General features: G+C 43.7%; 1 protein-coding gene across 1 annotated transcript in view; it reads right to left on the reverse strand.

The window, feature by feature from the left end:
• MORN3 (MORN repeat containing 3) overlaps positions 1-12802 on the reverse strand; it is a 36823-nt gene extending 24021 nt beyond the window's left edge. The window contains exons 1-4 of the mRNA XM_025177943.2: positions 12646-12802; positions 9851-10006; positions 6847-7004; positions 1872-2031 (exon numbers count right to left, since the gene is read on the reverse strand). Of these exons, the coding sequence (XP_025033728.1) occupies positions 1872-2031; positions 6847-7004; positions 9851-9995 (463 nt within the window). The 5' untranslated portion in view covers positions 9996-10006; positions 12646-12802. The remainder of the gene's footprint in view (positions 1-1871; positions 2032-6846; positions 7005-9850; positions 10007-12645) is intronic.
• Positions 12803-16654: the final 3852 nt, after the last annotated feature.

Consider the following 16654-nt stretch of genomic DNA (forward strand, 5'->3'; position numbering starts at 1 on the left):
TTCTTGTGCGACAGTGGGCCCGGGATAGAGTGGTGCCGTGGAACCAGCCAGTGGTCCCGCACCGAGGAGTGCTTCTCCGGGTGCCCAGTCTCCCACACCGACCCCAGAGCACTCCATACCAATGGAGTGTCCGGTGCTGAGGGTTGGTGCGCTGACTCCATCAAAATCAATTTTAAGACAGGAGTCACAGCATTTCAGTATGGCAGCGTTTCTCAAACTCGCAAGCAACATAGAGGGGGGGTCGCAGGACAGTCTGGTCTTTTGGAGTTTTGAGACAGGCCGGTAAAAAAAATTGAGAAAATACCAGACATGTACAATGTCTGGTATTTTCTAGTTTTCCGGCTGGGTGCCTAACGGAAGCCTGGTGGGGGCAGGAGGAGTTGCTGGGAGGCGGGGCCGCGATCAGCGCTGAGAGCCTCTGGTTGTGTGACACACCTTGGGGAGGAGGGAAAGCCTGTAAGTGCTCCTGAGTGCTGTTCCAGTGTATGGTGGAGCCGCAGCAGAACTCACTCGCACTTTGCCAGGACTGTGCGCGGGATGGGCAGCGCCCTGGGATCTGCACGTGCCAGGGTCAGTCCCGCTCCCCACTGGCCAATTTGTGCTCCCCCTGACCCACTCCCGGCTGGCCGTTTCTCCCCCACTTCTTCTCCCGATCTTTGCTGGCCAGTCCCACTGCTCTGCTTCCAGCGGCCAGTTCTCCCCTCCTCCTTCCAATATCCTCCGGCCAGCCCCATTGCACCCAAACCCCCCGCCCCGCCAGCCCTGCTTCCAGCACTCGGTTCTCAACTTCCTCCTCCCGCTGCCCCCTGGCCAGTCCCGCTGCCCCCGACTCTCCCCTCCCGCCAGCCTTGCTTCCTGCCGGCCGGTTCCCCTGCCTGATCTCCCCTGGCCAACCTCACTGCCCCTTTACTCGTGGAGCAGTGAGGGTGGGAGTGGGGGTCACACAAATTCATTTAGAATTTTAGGGGGTTGCGGTATTACAAAGTTTGAGAACCCCTATAGTATGGGGCTTAAACGACTTGCAAATTTTACTGGCATCTGTAAGGTGCCCCTCGCCCAAGCACTTTAAACAGTCTTTATGCGGGTCACAGGCTTAGAATAACGCAGACATGGTTTGAAGCCAAGCAGCCCTGGCATACCCTCCCCTGTAACAGGGGGGGAGGTGAGAACTACCTAAACACACTCTAACTATACAAAACAAAGAACAGACACTAACTACAAAGGGTACTGTTTACACTAAGAGAAAAAACACCAAGGGCAGTCTCGCAGAGCAAGACAAGCGTTTCAGTGGACTGTCACAGGTGATAAGAAGGAACTGAGGAGGGTTGGAGCCAGCAGGAGTATACATGCGCGGCGATAGTGGTGCCACTGTAGGGGGCTCCCGAGGCTGGCCCAACGGGTACTGCTAAGGGTAAAAAAATTCCGGGAGTCATGCACACGGCACACATGCACCTCGTCGAATGGACATAAGCAAGCACTCGTAGAAGAAAATGTGTTTAGCAAAGCAATTGGTTTCACAAAGAAACATTTGTTCTTCATTCATTAGTACATCTTCTGATCTGCTTCTTTGCCCATTCTAGTAATTTACAGCATAAGTTGTGTGTGTTGCATTGAGACAGTCAAAGCTGTACAGGGACACTGCCATGGGTCAAAGAAATAAAACAAGTCCATGTATCAGATGCTCTGTCTCTCTCTCTAGAATCTCTCTAAAACCAAAACTGGTGAGGAAAGTTTTGGGGAGGATTCCACATCCCTATACGTCATACTTAGGGATGATAGAGGTATTACCAGATATCAAGGCAAAATGGGGTGCTGGAGGTCAAGACAAAGCTCCAGCAAACATCTCAAGCACGGAAGCTGTTGGAACCTACATAAGCGAAGCATTCCTTGGCCACTGTGCTGGTCTTCCAACCATTGCCCTTCATAGATGGATCCATCCTGGTAGTACATTCTGCCCCAGCCGCTTCTTTTCCCTCTACTCCATTCCCCTTCGTAATATTCCATGTCCGAGTAAAACTTAATTCCATAGCCCTAAAATTACAAGGTTACAGTTCTTAATTTAACATTCTCTGCATTAAAAACAGGTAACGCTGAGTCTGGATTCATGAGTTCTGTTCTCTGAACGAGGGATGTTAAATTGCAAGTAACTGACTATTCAATTAGTCAATAAGGTGCCTTCATCTTTGAAGGCTGTTGCTACACTTCAAAGGCAAAAGAGCCGCGTGGAGCCCAGGGTCAGCTAGGGATTCCCCCATTAACCCTGTGCGCTGCCACTTTGAAACACCATGGGGAGTCCAGCATCAGGCTGCATGTGGCATTTCAAAGCAGCAGCACCACGTGGAACCCAGGATCTGGCCCCAGGCTCCACGCAGCGCTTTTGCTTTGAAGTACCCCTTCTCTTCCTCCCCACCCTTTGCTGCCTCTTTCTGGTAGAGGCAGCAAGGGGGAGGAAGCATCTAGTCAACTAGCCTGTCAACGAGTCCTTCACATCCCAACTCTGAACTGCTACTAATTGGCTCGTTAGCACTTGTGTGCATTATTAATAGCATCCAGACTCAGAAGCTACTCAAAACAGTGTAAATATGTTATTTAGAAAACGCACCAACCCCAAGATAGGAGGAGAGACAGTCTCCAAAACAAATGTAGGTTTGGCTAAGTCTAGTGTATTGTCATTTTAGAATTGCAGAAATCAGAACAGGAAACAACCTCATCCTGACCGTGAAGGCCTTTGGCCAATTACCTTTCTTAATCCCAAACAACAGACCTCTGACTCTTAGGAGACTAAGGATCTCTAATTGATACTAAATCCATGGAAAGGTCCTATTGTCAGGACATTTTCCTGATATTCAGCCTATCTTTTTTTTTAATTTCATCCCTTTTTTCAGTTTTATATCTTCCCTCCATACCTCAACATCCTTATGAATCTCTGCAGAGTCTAGGATCCTATTTATAATGCCCATTCGCAGATACACCCCTGGTTGCATAGCTTATCTTTCTGTCAAAAAGTCACATAAATCCACAAAATGGTTCCTTCTGCTCCTGAGTTTCTCTGCCCATCATTTTGTTTCCTGTCGCTTCTTTGTTCTGGGGTCCCATGGGGGTTCTCTCTGTATGTATAAGTTTCAATGATATTCCTGTGCCTCTCCTACACTGCTGTACATAAAAAGATGGAGCAGTGATGTGAAATCTTTCCAGAAGGAGACATCAGAAAAGCCAAGAGCAAATGCTCCCCTCCCTGGATTTTCTCTCAGGGCTTGTCTATACGAGGAAACTCAGGAAAATTAAGACTAATTACCTATTGATGTAACATTAACATGCATCAAACTGCTCAGTGGATGCTCTCATTCACAAGTGAAGCAGCTTCAGTTCACTTTATCTTAATACCCTAAAATAAAGCTAATTAACTCCAATTTACTTCTAAATGAGGAACACCCACAAGTGTTTTAAATTCACTAGTGGTGTGAAGGTATCTTAACTTTCCTGAGACTCCTCCAGTGTTCCCTCTAGGCTGCAGGTCAGTGCAGGTTCACAGGTGTCTCAGAGGCTCAGGGCTCCCAGCATGGGGCTGATTCATCACCTGTGAAACTCTGCTGCTGCCACAGAGCTTAGAGGGAACACTGGTCTCCTCATGTAGGTAGATAAGCCTTCAACTTTGAGGTGGGGTGGGATCCTCCACTAGGCACCCTCAACAAGAGAAATGGAAGAGTAAGTTATTCCTCTCGTGCAGTCCAGCCTCCCTGCTTTCCTTTCTGTTCTGTTAATGCAACCAAAAACAACAGCAACAGAAGCATTTCCACTGTTAAGAAAGGAGACCACTGGTTGGAGAAAACTAGGGATGTCAATAAGTAGACAACTACACGATTAACCAATAAGTTTGGGCTTATCTGTTTATCCTGTTGACCACACACATTCCCTCTTTGTTAGAGGCAGCAAAGGGGGAGGAAGGGGAGGCAGGAGCCAGTGCCTGTGGGGACATGTCTTTAAGCGGCTCTCAAGAGCACAGGATCCACCGGTCCCCACCCATCCATGTGCTGCTGCCTCTGATAGACAGGCAGCAGTGCAGGCAGGTGTCGATATGCACAGGGAGCTTGCTTTTGGCTAGCTCTCAGCGTGTGCTGGCTCCACGAACATGCTTGCCCCCTCTTGCTGCCTTCCACAGAAGCAGGGCGGGGGCAGGCAGGGGCTGCCTGTCTCCCCCCACGCTGCTGTCTCTTACAGAGGCAGCAGTGTGGGGGAAGAGGGTGTGGGAGGCTGTTACAAAGCAGCTTCTCTGTGGCTAGCCCAGGCTCACCATAGATACAGTCTGCTCTGCGACAGCAGCCCCGGTCCACAGGGGGTCTGAGGTCCACATGGACAGAGGCTGCTCCAGCATCCCATAGAGGAACCTCTGCCTGTGGTGAGCCTGGGCCGTATTTGCAGGGAGCTCAGGACCCCCCCCCCCCGCCATGGATAGGGGCTGTGCCACCCCGTGCTGCTGTATCAGGGGCAGTAGGTGGGAGCTGATCCGCGTGGGAAGCTGATAGGCAGCAGTACACCTCTGGGGACTATCGAATAGTCGTGTAACCGCAAACATTTAATGTGGTTACATGACTATTCAGTTACACACTATACAGCATCACTAGGGAAAATCAGAAAAGACTGAAGAACCGGAAGTAGGTTTGAGATGACTGTTCGGTTGTATCACATTATCTTGTGATAATTAACATCACATTATCTTGTAAGCTGCCACATCAGAAAACATCTGCAGTAACTGCAACACAACGATTTGTGGAGAAAGACAGAAAAAACTGCAGCACAGAAACTGAAAATGTGTTTGATTTTATCTCAGAGCACAGGATATTCACTGTTCTCCGGTTCTTTCCTCACTATATGACAGCTTTTGTGTGTCCTTTCTTTCTTTTTTAAAGATTTAAACATGTCCAAAGTTGCTGGGTTGACAGCCATAGTGAGTGAAGTCTTCTGTTTATCCATACAATAGACTATCCTGTTCCATATCCATCCTGTTTTCCAAACTTCCAATTAAAGCTTTTCTGTCATTCAGAGTCCACTTTTAGTGGTGCTGCAGTCTCCATAACCTGCTCAATCTTAATTGTTGCTTGATTAAGATCACCTTGATGAAGCTCATACATTTTATTTTACACAAGAAACACATTATGTTCCCTTGTTATGACAAGCCAAAAGGCAACCTCAAAAGCCATGCCCTTCTCTAGGGATCCCTATCAGATGAAAATGTTGTCTTGATATTAATGAGTTTTTCCCAGAGGAATTAAGTTGTATCTCATCTCAGTAGACAAATAAAATCAGTTCTGGAAATAATTGATTTTTCTGAATATTAATTTTATTGAGCTTCAAGAATGCAAATGGGAAGCTTTTAGATAAGAAAAGGAATAGCTCCATCAGGATGTCATTACAGACCACTCACTGAAGGTCAATCACTCATAATATATTTTTAAAGAATGAGAAATGAGACCTCCCTCAAGAGTCTAGGGTTATGGATATGCATGCCAATTAGATATACAAGGCAGCTGATTTATTTTAAGATCGGACACAAGGAATAACAGGAGGTTTTCCCTAGTAGACCAGGAAATATTTATCATTCTGCATGTTAGAAGGCTCCAATTACTACTATAAAGGTGCTTTTCCTGTCATGAAGAACGACCTTCTTTGAAACACTGCCCTTTTTGAGTACTCTCTCTTGGTTTATCATTCTAATATACACTATCAATTCCTAAAATAACTATTTTAAGAAGCTGCCCCTTCTTGCAATGCTTTCAATACTCTTTTTAAAAGTTTCCTCTGCCCAATTCAAATATGGTAGAAATGAGGTGGATGTGTTGAGGCATACACAACTTTTTCCCTCTCTGCCTCTAATTCTGAATGGCCAGGTCTACACTGCACCTTTTTCCGATTTTTTTTCGAAAAAGTCCCCTCTTTCAGAAGATCCCTTCTTCCCCATAGATCAAGGAAGACAGGGCTTCCAAAAGAGCACATTTGCTCTTCCGCAAAAAACGTGGAAGAATAAATGAGTTCCCTGGACCTTGCAATCTAGACATACCCAATGTGTCCCAGCTGTGAAGTCACGATAGGACAGCTATTTGGTTATGATCTCACTCCAGCTGTCAGTGAACAGGTGCTCACATTAAAAAGAGCATCACTACAACTACTCTCTTTTGCTGGCGAGTTCAACAGAAGCCAAGGATTCAATTATCTTGGAAAGTGCATGGTCTATAATGCAAAGACTTTTTGAAAAGCCACCGTAGGCAAGCATATCACTTCTACTGCCCCATTGTGAGCCTTTTCTATGGATAAAGGATTTTAGTCTCCAGGGTTGTCAATTTTTCAACAGCACAAAATTAAATTTAAAGAAAACTCAAACCAAGAGGAGAGCTTAATCTCTTCCATTCACCCAATAAACAGAATATTGTATGTCCCCTGCTAGTGTTGAGACTAAATTTTCTATATCTAAGATGAAAAATAAACAAAGCACTGAAGCATTTTGTTTTGGAAACCAAAAGCACACACAGAATTACAAGAGCATTGGGAACTAAGAAGAGAGGGAAGATTATATTTTCAACCATCCACCTTCGCAAGCTAAGAAATCCCTATATAAAAACAGCCGCATTATGCTTTCTCTGACTCACATACATTCCTTTCCTGAAAGGCTCTTCAGACCTTCAGTTTAGCCTCAGATTATAAATGTTATTTTAAAATCAACATTTTAAGCTTTTTTGATTGTTCCCAAATCTCTCCTGTGATTTTGGACTAATTTAACAACATGGGACGTGCCACTCACTAAAATCTTGAGAGGTAATTTCAAGAAAAAGATTTGAAATAAAGATTGCTTACACATTTTTTGTCATTCTTCCACCAGCCTGAATATACTTTCTTGTATTCTTTAGTTATGGGGTCAGGAATGCTGTACGTTCCATACCCATCCCGTTTTCCAAACTTCCAGTCACCATTATATATTGCTCTTGTGCTTTTCCAGGTCTGTGTACCTTTGCCTGTTGTAACAAAGTAGAGGGGCTACAGTAAGACATAAGGCACGCGAAGGTTATTATAAGCATGTATAAAATAGCTAGGCACCTTTACAAGGCTTAATGGGGAGAGCAAAAATTTGATTCTGATTTCAAGTGATTTTAGTTTCAGTTACTGTAGCAGTTGGGATTGTGTGTCTGGGAGTGTTTGATCCTTATTTCCTTTGATTGCCTTTGAGCAGCCTTCCCGTGTGACTAACGAGGGGGTAGGCCTGACCTATGTGAGCAGGCTTTAAAAGCCAGAGGCAGAGCACAGCAGCCTGCAGACAGGAGAGTTTAAGAGGGAGTTTTACAGAGGGAGGCTCAGGAACACCCACAACACCTGTCCCAGCACTGCTTCTGTCTCCTCCACTTGTGCCTATAGCCAGACAGCACGCCTGAGCATGGAGGCCGCTCTCCAGATCCTGGTGTGGTTTTGCAGGAACTGTAGCTTGCAATTCCCATTTACTGAAATCCAAGCTGGGGGGGGCCATCCAGTGTGAAAAGTGCCTGCTGGTAGAATCTCTCAGGCAGCAGGTGGGAGAGCTGCAGGAGGAGGTGATTAGGCTGAGGAGCATCTGAATCCATGAGCAATTCCTGGACAGTATTCATGTGGAGACAGCCCAGGTAGCTGTCCCACTACAAAAGACTGAACATAAGAACATAAGAACAGCCGTACTGGGTCAGACCAAAGGTCCATCTAGCCCAGTAGCCTGTCTGCCAACAGTGGCCAGCACCAGGTGCCCCAGAGGGGGTGGACCGAAGACAATGATCAAGTGATTTGTCTCCTGCCATCCCTCTCCAGCCTCTGACAAACAGAGGCCAAGGACACCATTTTATCCCCTGGCTAATAGCCTTTTATGGACCTAACCTCCATGAAATTATCTAGCTTCTCTTTAAACTCTATTATAGTCCTAGCCTTCACAGCCTCCTCTGGCAAGGAGTTCCACAGGTTGACTACACGCTGTGTGAAGAAGAACTTTCTTTTATTAGTTTTAAACCTGCTCCCCATTAATTTCATTTGGTGTCCTCTAGTTCTTCTATTATGGGAACTAATAAGTAACTTTTCTTTATTGGCCCTCTCCACACCACTCACTATTTTATATACCTCTATCATATCCCCCCTCAGTCTCCTCTTTTCTAAACTGAAAAGTCCCAGTCGCTTTAACCTCTCCTCATATGGGACCCGTTCCAAACCCCTAATCATTTTAGTTGCCCTTTTCTGAACCCTTTCCAAGGCCAAAATATCTTTTTTGAGGTGAGGAGACCACATCTGTACACAGTATTCAAGATATGGGCGTACCATAGTTTTATACAGGGGCAGTAAGATATTCTGTGTCTTATTTTTTATCCCTTTCTTAATAATTCCCTAGCATCCTATTTGCCTTTTTGTTCGCTGCTGCACACTGTGTGGAAGTTTTCAGAGAACTGTCCACGATAACTCCAAGATCTCTTTCCTGATTTGTCGTAGCCAAATTAGCCCCCATCATACTGTACGTATAGTTGGGGTTATTTTTCCCGATGAGCATTACTTTACACTTATCCACATTAAATTTCATTTGCCATTTTGTTGCCCAATCACTCAGTTTGGTGAGATCTTCTTGGAGTCCCTCACAGTCTGCTTCTGTCTTGACTATTCTAAACAGTTTGGTATCATCCGCAAACTTTACCACCTCACTGCTTACCCCTTTCTCCAGATCATTTATGAATAAGTTGAAAAGGATTGGTCCCAGGACTGACCCTTGGGGGACACCACTAGTTATCCCTCTCCAATCTGAAAATTTACCATTTATCCTACCCTTTGTTTCCTGTCTTTTAACCAGTTCTCAATCCAAGAAAGGACCTTCCCTCTTATCACATGGCCATGTAATTTACACCAGAGCCTTTGGTGAGGGACCTTGTCAAAGGCTTTCTGAAAATCCAAGTATACTATATCTACTGGATCCCCCTTGTCCGCATGTTTGTTAACCCCTTCGAAGAACTGCTGACATACCACTAGTGGAGGAGGAGATGGCCTAGGGGGGACACTGGCAGCTGGTCACTTATGGAAGCAGGCACTGCTCCAACCCTGTTCCCAACCCTCCCACCGTGGTTCTGGGAAACCCTTATGCTCTTCTTGATACAGGAGATAAGGAGTCACCCCCTACAATTGAGAAGGAGAAGCCTCGTACCCCCAAGGCTAGGAGGTCTGCTGCCACCACTGCAAGGAGGAAATGTAGGGTAGTGGTGGCCGGAGACTTTCTTCTGAGGGGTACGGAGGTGCCCATCTGTCTCCCTGACATGTCATCTCGGGAGATATGCTGCCTGCTGGGGGCTCATATCCAAGACGTTACAGAGGCACTGTCGAGTATTATTTGGCCCTCTGACTACTACCCAATGCTACTCATCCATGTGGGCACTAATGATACAGCAAGGTGTGACACTGAGCATATCAAGAGTGACTGAAGGGCTCTGGGGGTACAAGTGGTTTTCTCTTCAGTCCTTCCTGTCAAAGGTAGGGACCCAGGCAAAGTCAGGTGCATCCTGGAGGTGAATGCCTGGCTGCGAAGACGGTGTTGCCAGGAGGGCTTTGGCTTCTTTGACCATGGGATGCTATTCTTTGACTTGCAGTTATTCAAATCAGAACAGTATTTTTATTTGACAAATCAAAATATGCCTGAGCAAAATTTTAGAAATCTATATTAAGTTTATTTTAATATATATAAATATATAGCACCATATATACAAAGTGTGGCCTCTGAAAATAGATGAAATTTATCAGAAGTCTCTGTCCCTTAGAACTTATAAAGAACATATAGATATATCATGCATGTTCTAGTAACTAATATTCTTACCATGCTTCAAATTGTCCAACCATTCCCCAGTATAGTGATCCCCATTTACAGCATAAATTGTGTGTCTTAATCCACATTTCTGTGCCTTCCTGTCCCATTCATACCAGAAAGGCTCAACAGCCCTAGGATATTTTACAATAGGCATATTGTTCTTAGCTGGAAATGAAAACACAAAGTTGTCAAAAATGCAAATAGACATTATCATGCTGGGTACAAGAAGAGAATACCATCTATAAGATGTATTTTATTATATACACATTTCAGTAGCAACTCTAACATCTGGCTTTTAAAAAGGTAAACTAAAGGCAAAACAAACAAATAAGAAACTTTACAACATACCTTAGCATAAAATAGTAGCAAATGAAAATAAAGGATTATTTATAGTAGAAGCAAGTATTAGGGCTCATTAATAATATAAGTTGAAATAGGACACATTTTCTGAGTACAATATCTTCTTTCTGCATGCAGCAAATCTTCAGCAAGTATTGCAAATGTCATTCTCATGCACATATTTAATTCAAACATGGAATTCTTCTAAATGTCAAAAGAACTGAAGAAAGTAGGTAGAAATCTAATCAGAAGTTTGTGGGCCAAGTCATGGCTCCCATTCCAATCCCTTTAGGCTGCTCTAGTAGGAAGTAGGGGACATAAGTGGGCTGCTCCTGGCTTGGCAAAAGTTTTTTTGACAGGAGCAGCCTGTGTCCCTGCACAGTTTCTCTTACAGTTGACAGTGAAGGCATGGGAGGGGGAATGACACAGCACGGAGCCCTACAGAAGCAAGGCTGACATAAGCCAGAACAATTCCTAAACTGCTCCTGCTTACACAAGTCATACTGTCTCCTGATCCCAGCAACCCATAAGTGGGGGAGGGGCGCACAAAGATCTTCTGGGATGTGCCTATCATTCAGGACACAGAATAATGACACAATCTGTGAAGTGTATGAATTGGTCCCATCACCATAGTGAGGAAGAAAAGGGTACTACTCTCTTCCAAACTGCCTCCATCTCCCCTCTGCAGCCCCTGCAAATTTTCTAGTGAATGTGGAACTCTGAGTAGCTGCCATCAATCTAGCAGGGGATTTATAGGTGGTTCCCATTCCCTTTTCTTGGGCTAAGTAGAATATGGATTGTGGTCTCTTGACTTAAAAAAAAAAAAAGTTTGTGACGCATGTTGAGCAGTGTGGACGGCACCGAGCTAGATGAATATTAGTCAAAATAAGTCATAAGCAAATAGCAGGTTAATTATTTTTTATTGATGCCCCGGCTCCACGTGGCATTTCAAATTGGCAGTGCAGCATGGAGCCCGGGGTGAGAGTCCCCCGCTGACCCCAGGTTCCATGCTCTGCTGCCGATTTGAAATGCACAAGAGCCCCCACTCGGGACTCTTGTGCATTTCAAAGCTGGCACACCCCCTGAGTTCTGCATTCCTCCTTTGAAATGTACAAGAGCCCCAACGGGATTCGGAAGTGCCTATCAAGTAGTTGATGGAAACCACCCTTAATGGAAACCGTGTATTTGGTGCATGTTATTACTACTTCAAGAAAAGGGATGCGGTAGAACCCTGATTTCTAGCACCACTGCCAAAGAGAGCCTATTAAGAGTAAAAGTGAGGAGCTAGTTGTGGGAGAAAAGAAAGTGGTGTTTATGCTGTTTCTTGGGAGGAAAGGGAAAAAGCTAGAAGTTATACCTTTTAAAAATTAAAGTTGTATTAGCTATTTATATTTCTCTTTCACTAATTGGCTATGAAAAAAACAGTGGATTTGGCTGATTTACAAGCCATTTTGGGGGATTTAATTTTTAAAAGCACTTTTGCGTTTGATGTTGATTGTTCCTCACAAAATGACAGCAGACTTTGTTATTTGTGATCATATATTTAATTATTTTTCCTTGCCCTGGGAGGGCTCTCAGCAGTTGGATTAAATTTAAGGTAAAATTAAGTGCATCTGTTGCTAGTGTTGTAATAATGGGAGTCTAGCAAGCCTACTGGGACTGTGCAATCCATTATTGGAAAGTAGGTGAAAGTTCATAAAATGTTGCAGTAACTGATAACAATGAATGTTGATTAAAAAGTCTATGAAAAGGAGACGGAGATGCTGGATTAGACGAAACAGAAGAATATTATAAAAATATTTTAGAGCAAGGAAATAGAAACATAAAACTGATTTTCCACATGGCGTGAGCAAATCTATTATCTACATTGCATAATGTAAATCCCCCACTCGGCCTCACCACGCACAATCTTCTTAACTGCCAATTAATACCCTTCACAATTTAGCTGCTCCTTTGTGATCCATCATATTATTTTAACACTACATTGATCCCCCCGCACCGTTGCTCCAAAAATGTCACTCAAATGCCCATTTGCCACTTCACAAAAAAGTATCTCTGTATTTTTGCCCCTTACATATGAGAAAATCTCCTTGTTAAAAATGTTCAGTTATTACATCACCATCCTTCAAACCCCTTCTCAAAGCCATTACCTCTGTGAATCCTGCAGAAAGCCTGCTATCAGACTCTGACTAAGCAAATGGGAAAATTGTGATTGATGCTGCTGATGGGCTCTGTGAACTGTAAATTTAAGTCTGTACTCCCACATGGTGGTATTGTTACCTTGCTTTCCTTCCCTCCGCTTGCTTCTCTCACCCACCTGTTAACATCTTGTTTTTAAACTGTAGGCTCTTTGTTACAGAACCTATCATTTACTATGCATTTGTACACTTGAACCCCAACATGTTCAAGATCTCTAACTGCTACCATAATATAAATAAATAATAATAACAACAAACCATCCCTACCTCAGCCCCTCCATTCCATCAGTGTGAATAAAACATAGTGAAATATACAACCCTGTTGCTCTCTTGGACACTTCAGAGAGCAGGATTCCTGTATATTTCAGTACTCAGCCCACAATCAGCCTTAATGGTGTCCCTTGAACCATATTTACTACAGGAGTAATTATGATCTATGTTGTTATGCAAAGACATAATTGGGTTCCGATGACATCATGGTAACCATGTAAGAGTAGCTAAACTGGGTTGTGATTTCATTAAAAAAAACCAAGTTGTGTGTTTATAGCCTCACTCAGTTTCCCTTTATTGTGAATATTTAAAGTTGTCATAAGATGAATCTAGCTCAGGATGCTCCCCAGTTTCTGCATGGAATATAAGAGCTAAATGGAATCACAACCAAGGCATCATCACAGAAGCATGTGGAAGTCAGCATAAGAGTGCAGTGCTGCAGCAGACACTCTGTGCCCAGGACATGCAAGGGAGCCTTTGCCTGTGAGCTGTGCTGAGGCTTAGAGCAGGGGAGAAGAAGGTGTGGTAACAGCTGGCAGAATGTCAGCTGACTTACATGCCAAAATATATTGAGAAAAACAAAAGGGTTTGAAGTAGGGGCTTTCTACTTCTGAAATCCTAAAATGGCACCTCTGCAGCATTTCAATGTAGACGCTGCCTACACCAATTAAAGTTGCTGGAGTTGCATATCTTAATTTGACTTTCCCCTTTATTGTAGGCCTGGACTGAGCAATGTAGCTGGATCAATCTAATTTTTTGACCCAAACTCCTTGGCTACGTCTAGACTGGCATGATTTTCCACAAATGCTTTTAACGGAAAAGTTTTTTCATTAAAAGCATTTGCGGAAAAGAGCGTCTAGATTGGCACGGACACTTTTCCACAAAAGCACTTTTTGCGGAAAAGCGTCCGTGGCAATCTAGACGTGGTTTTGCGCAAGAAATCCCCGATCACCATTTTCGCCATCAGGGCTTTTTTGCACAAAACAATACTGCGTTGTCTACATTGGCCCTCTTGCGCAAAAACATTTGCTCAAGAGGACTTCTGCCCGAACGGGAGCAGCATAATATTTCCGCAAGAACACTGACAATCTTACATGAGATCTTACACTGACAATCTTACATGAGATCCACCGTTGCGGAAAAACTTGCCAATCTAGACGCAGCCCTTCTGTAAAATCTTCATCTGGACTCACTTCACTGAAAGAGCAGCACAGCTGGTTGAATTACAGCTATTTAGTCACTACAATACCGAAGCACCTCACAAATATCAAAGATTTTATCTTCACAATGCTCTTGTGAGATAAAGAAGTGTTTTTGTCCCTATTTTGCAAACGAGAACCAAAGCACAGAGATTAGCCAAGTGCATACTATTCCTTAAGGTGCAGCCAGATTAGATCCTTAACTGCTAAAGACATCCACAGGCAAAACATATCCACTCATTGGAAAAGAAGGAAAATCATGCACACACAGGAAACGCAATAAAAGTCTCTTCCTCACTAAACTCCAAGAACACAAAACTCTAGGATTCCAGCTACTTTCTTCCTTTTCCTCAAAACAAACAGCACAAATACAATAAATACAGCTGCTTACTCTTATACAATTCATAGAATCATAGAATACTAGGACTGGAAGGGACCTCGAGAGGTCATCGAGTCCAGTCCCCTGCCCTCAGGGCAGGACCAAATACTGTCTAGATCATCCCTGATAGATATTTATCTAACCTACTCTTAAATATCTCCAGAGATGGAGATTCCACAACCTCCCTGGGCAATTTATTCCAGTGTTTAACTACCCTGACAGTTAAGAACTTTTTTCTAATGTCCAACCTAAACCTCCCTTGCTGCAGTTTAAGTCCATTGCTGCTTGTTCTAGCCTCAGAGGCCAAGATGAACACGTTTTCTCCCTCCCCCTTATGACACCCTTTTAGATACCTGAAAACGGCTATCATGTCCCTCCTCAGTCTTCTCTTTTCTAAACTAAACAAACCCAATTCTTTCAGCCTTCCTTCATAGGTCATGTTTTCTAGACCTTTAATCATTCTTGTTGCTCTTCTCTGGACCCTCTCCAATTTCTCCACATCTTTCTTGAAATACGGTGCCCAGAATTGGACACAATACTCCAACCGAGGCCTAACCAGTGCAGAGTAAAGCAGAAGAATGACTTCTTGTGTCTTGCTCACAACACACCTGTTAATGCATCCCAGAATCATGTTTGCTTTTTTTGCAACAGCATCACACTGCTGACTCATATTCAGCTTGTGGTCCACTGTAACCCTTAGATCCCTTTCTGCCGTACTCCTTCCTAGACAGTCGCTTCCCGTTCTGTATGTGTGAAACTGATTGTTCCTTCCTAAGTGGAGCACTTTGCATTTGTCTTTATTAAACTTCATCCTGTTTACCTCAGACCATTTCTCCAATTTGTTCAGATCATTTTGAATTATGACCCGATCCTCCACAGCAGTCACAACCTCTCCCAGCTTGGTGTCATCTGCAAATTTAATAAGCATACTTTCTATTCCAATATCTAAATCATTGATGAAGATATTGAACAGAACCGGTCCCAAAAGAGACCCCCGCAGAATCCCACTTCTTATACCTTTCCAGCAGGATTGTGAACCATTAATAACTACTCTCTGAGTACGGTTATCCAGCCAGTTATGCACCCACCTTATAGGAGCCCCATCTAAGTTGTATTTGCCTAGCTTATTGATAAGAATATCATGCGAGACCGTATCAAACGCCTTACTAAAGTCTAGGTATACCACATCCACACACAAGACTCGTTATCCTATCAAAGAAAGCTATCAGATTGGTTTGACATGATTTATTCTTTACAAATCCATGCTGGTTGTTCCCTATCACCTTGCCATCTTCCAAATGTTTACAGATGATTTCCTTAATTACTTGCTCCATTATCTTCCTTGGTACAGAAGTTAAACTAACTGGTCTGTAGTTTCCTGGTTCTTATTTCCCTTTTTATAAATGGGCATTATATTTGCCCTTTTCCAGTCTTCTGGAATCTCTCCTGTCTCCCATGATTTTCCAAAGAGGATAGCTAGAGGCTCAGATACCTCCTCTATCAGCTCCTTGAGTATTCTAGGATGCATTTCATCAGGCCCTAGTGACTTGCAGGCATCTAACTTTTCTTGTTCTTTTTTATTTTATCTTCCAAACCTCCCCCCTTCCCACTAGCATTCACTATGTTAGGCGTTCCTTCAGACTTCTCAATGAAGACCGAAACAAAGAAGTCATTGAGCATCTCTGCCATTTCCAAGTTTCCTGTTACTGTTTCTCCCTCCTCACTGACCAGGGCCTACCCTGTCCTTGGTCTTCCTCTTGCTTCTAACATATTTACAAAAAGTCTTCATTTCACTTTATTCCCGTAGCTAGTTTGAGCTCATTTTGTGCCTTTGCCTTTCTAATCATGCCACTGCATTCCTGTGCTGTTTGCCTTTATTCATTCTTTGTAATTTGTCCTACTTCCTATTTTTTATATGACTTCTTTTTTATTTTTAGATCATGCAAAATCTCGTGGTTAAGCCAAGGCAGTCTTTTGCCATATTTCCTATCTTTCCGACGCAGTGGAATAGCTTGCTTTTGAGTCCTTAACAATGTCCCTTTGAAAAACTTCCAAGTCTCCTCAGCTGTTTTTCCCCTCAGTCTTGATTCCCATGGGACCTTACCTATCAGCTCTCTGACCTTACCAAAATCCACCTTCCTGAAATCCACTGTCTCTAATTTGCTGTTCTCCCTTATACCCTTCCTTAGATTTGTGAACTGTATGATTTCATGATCACTTTCACCCAAGCTGCCTTCTACTTTCAAATTCTCAACCAATTCTGAAGTTACAATTTTAACTAAAAAACAGAAATGTTAAAGCTAAGATTCTTACGTGAATTTTGTCAGGGATGGGCAACCAGGAATAGTAGGTGGGCTGCATGAGCGGCCCTCCTTCACCTCAGTGGCAGCTGCAGCTCACTAGAGTTTTACCTGTGGCCCCTCCTCTA

This window comes from Pelodiscus sinensis, chromosome 15 (assembly GCF_049634645.1).
Source record: "Pelodiscus sinensis isolate JC-2024 chromosome 15, ASM4963464v1, whole genome shotgun sequence".
Lineage (NCBI taxonomy): Eukaryota > Metazoa > Chordata > Testudines > Trionychidae > Pelodiscus > Pelodiscus sinensis.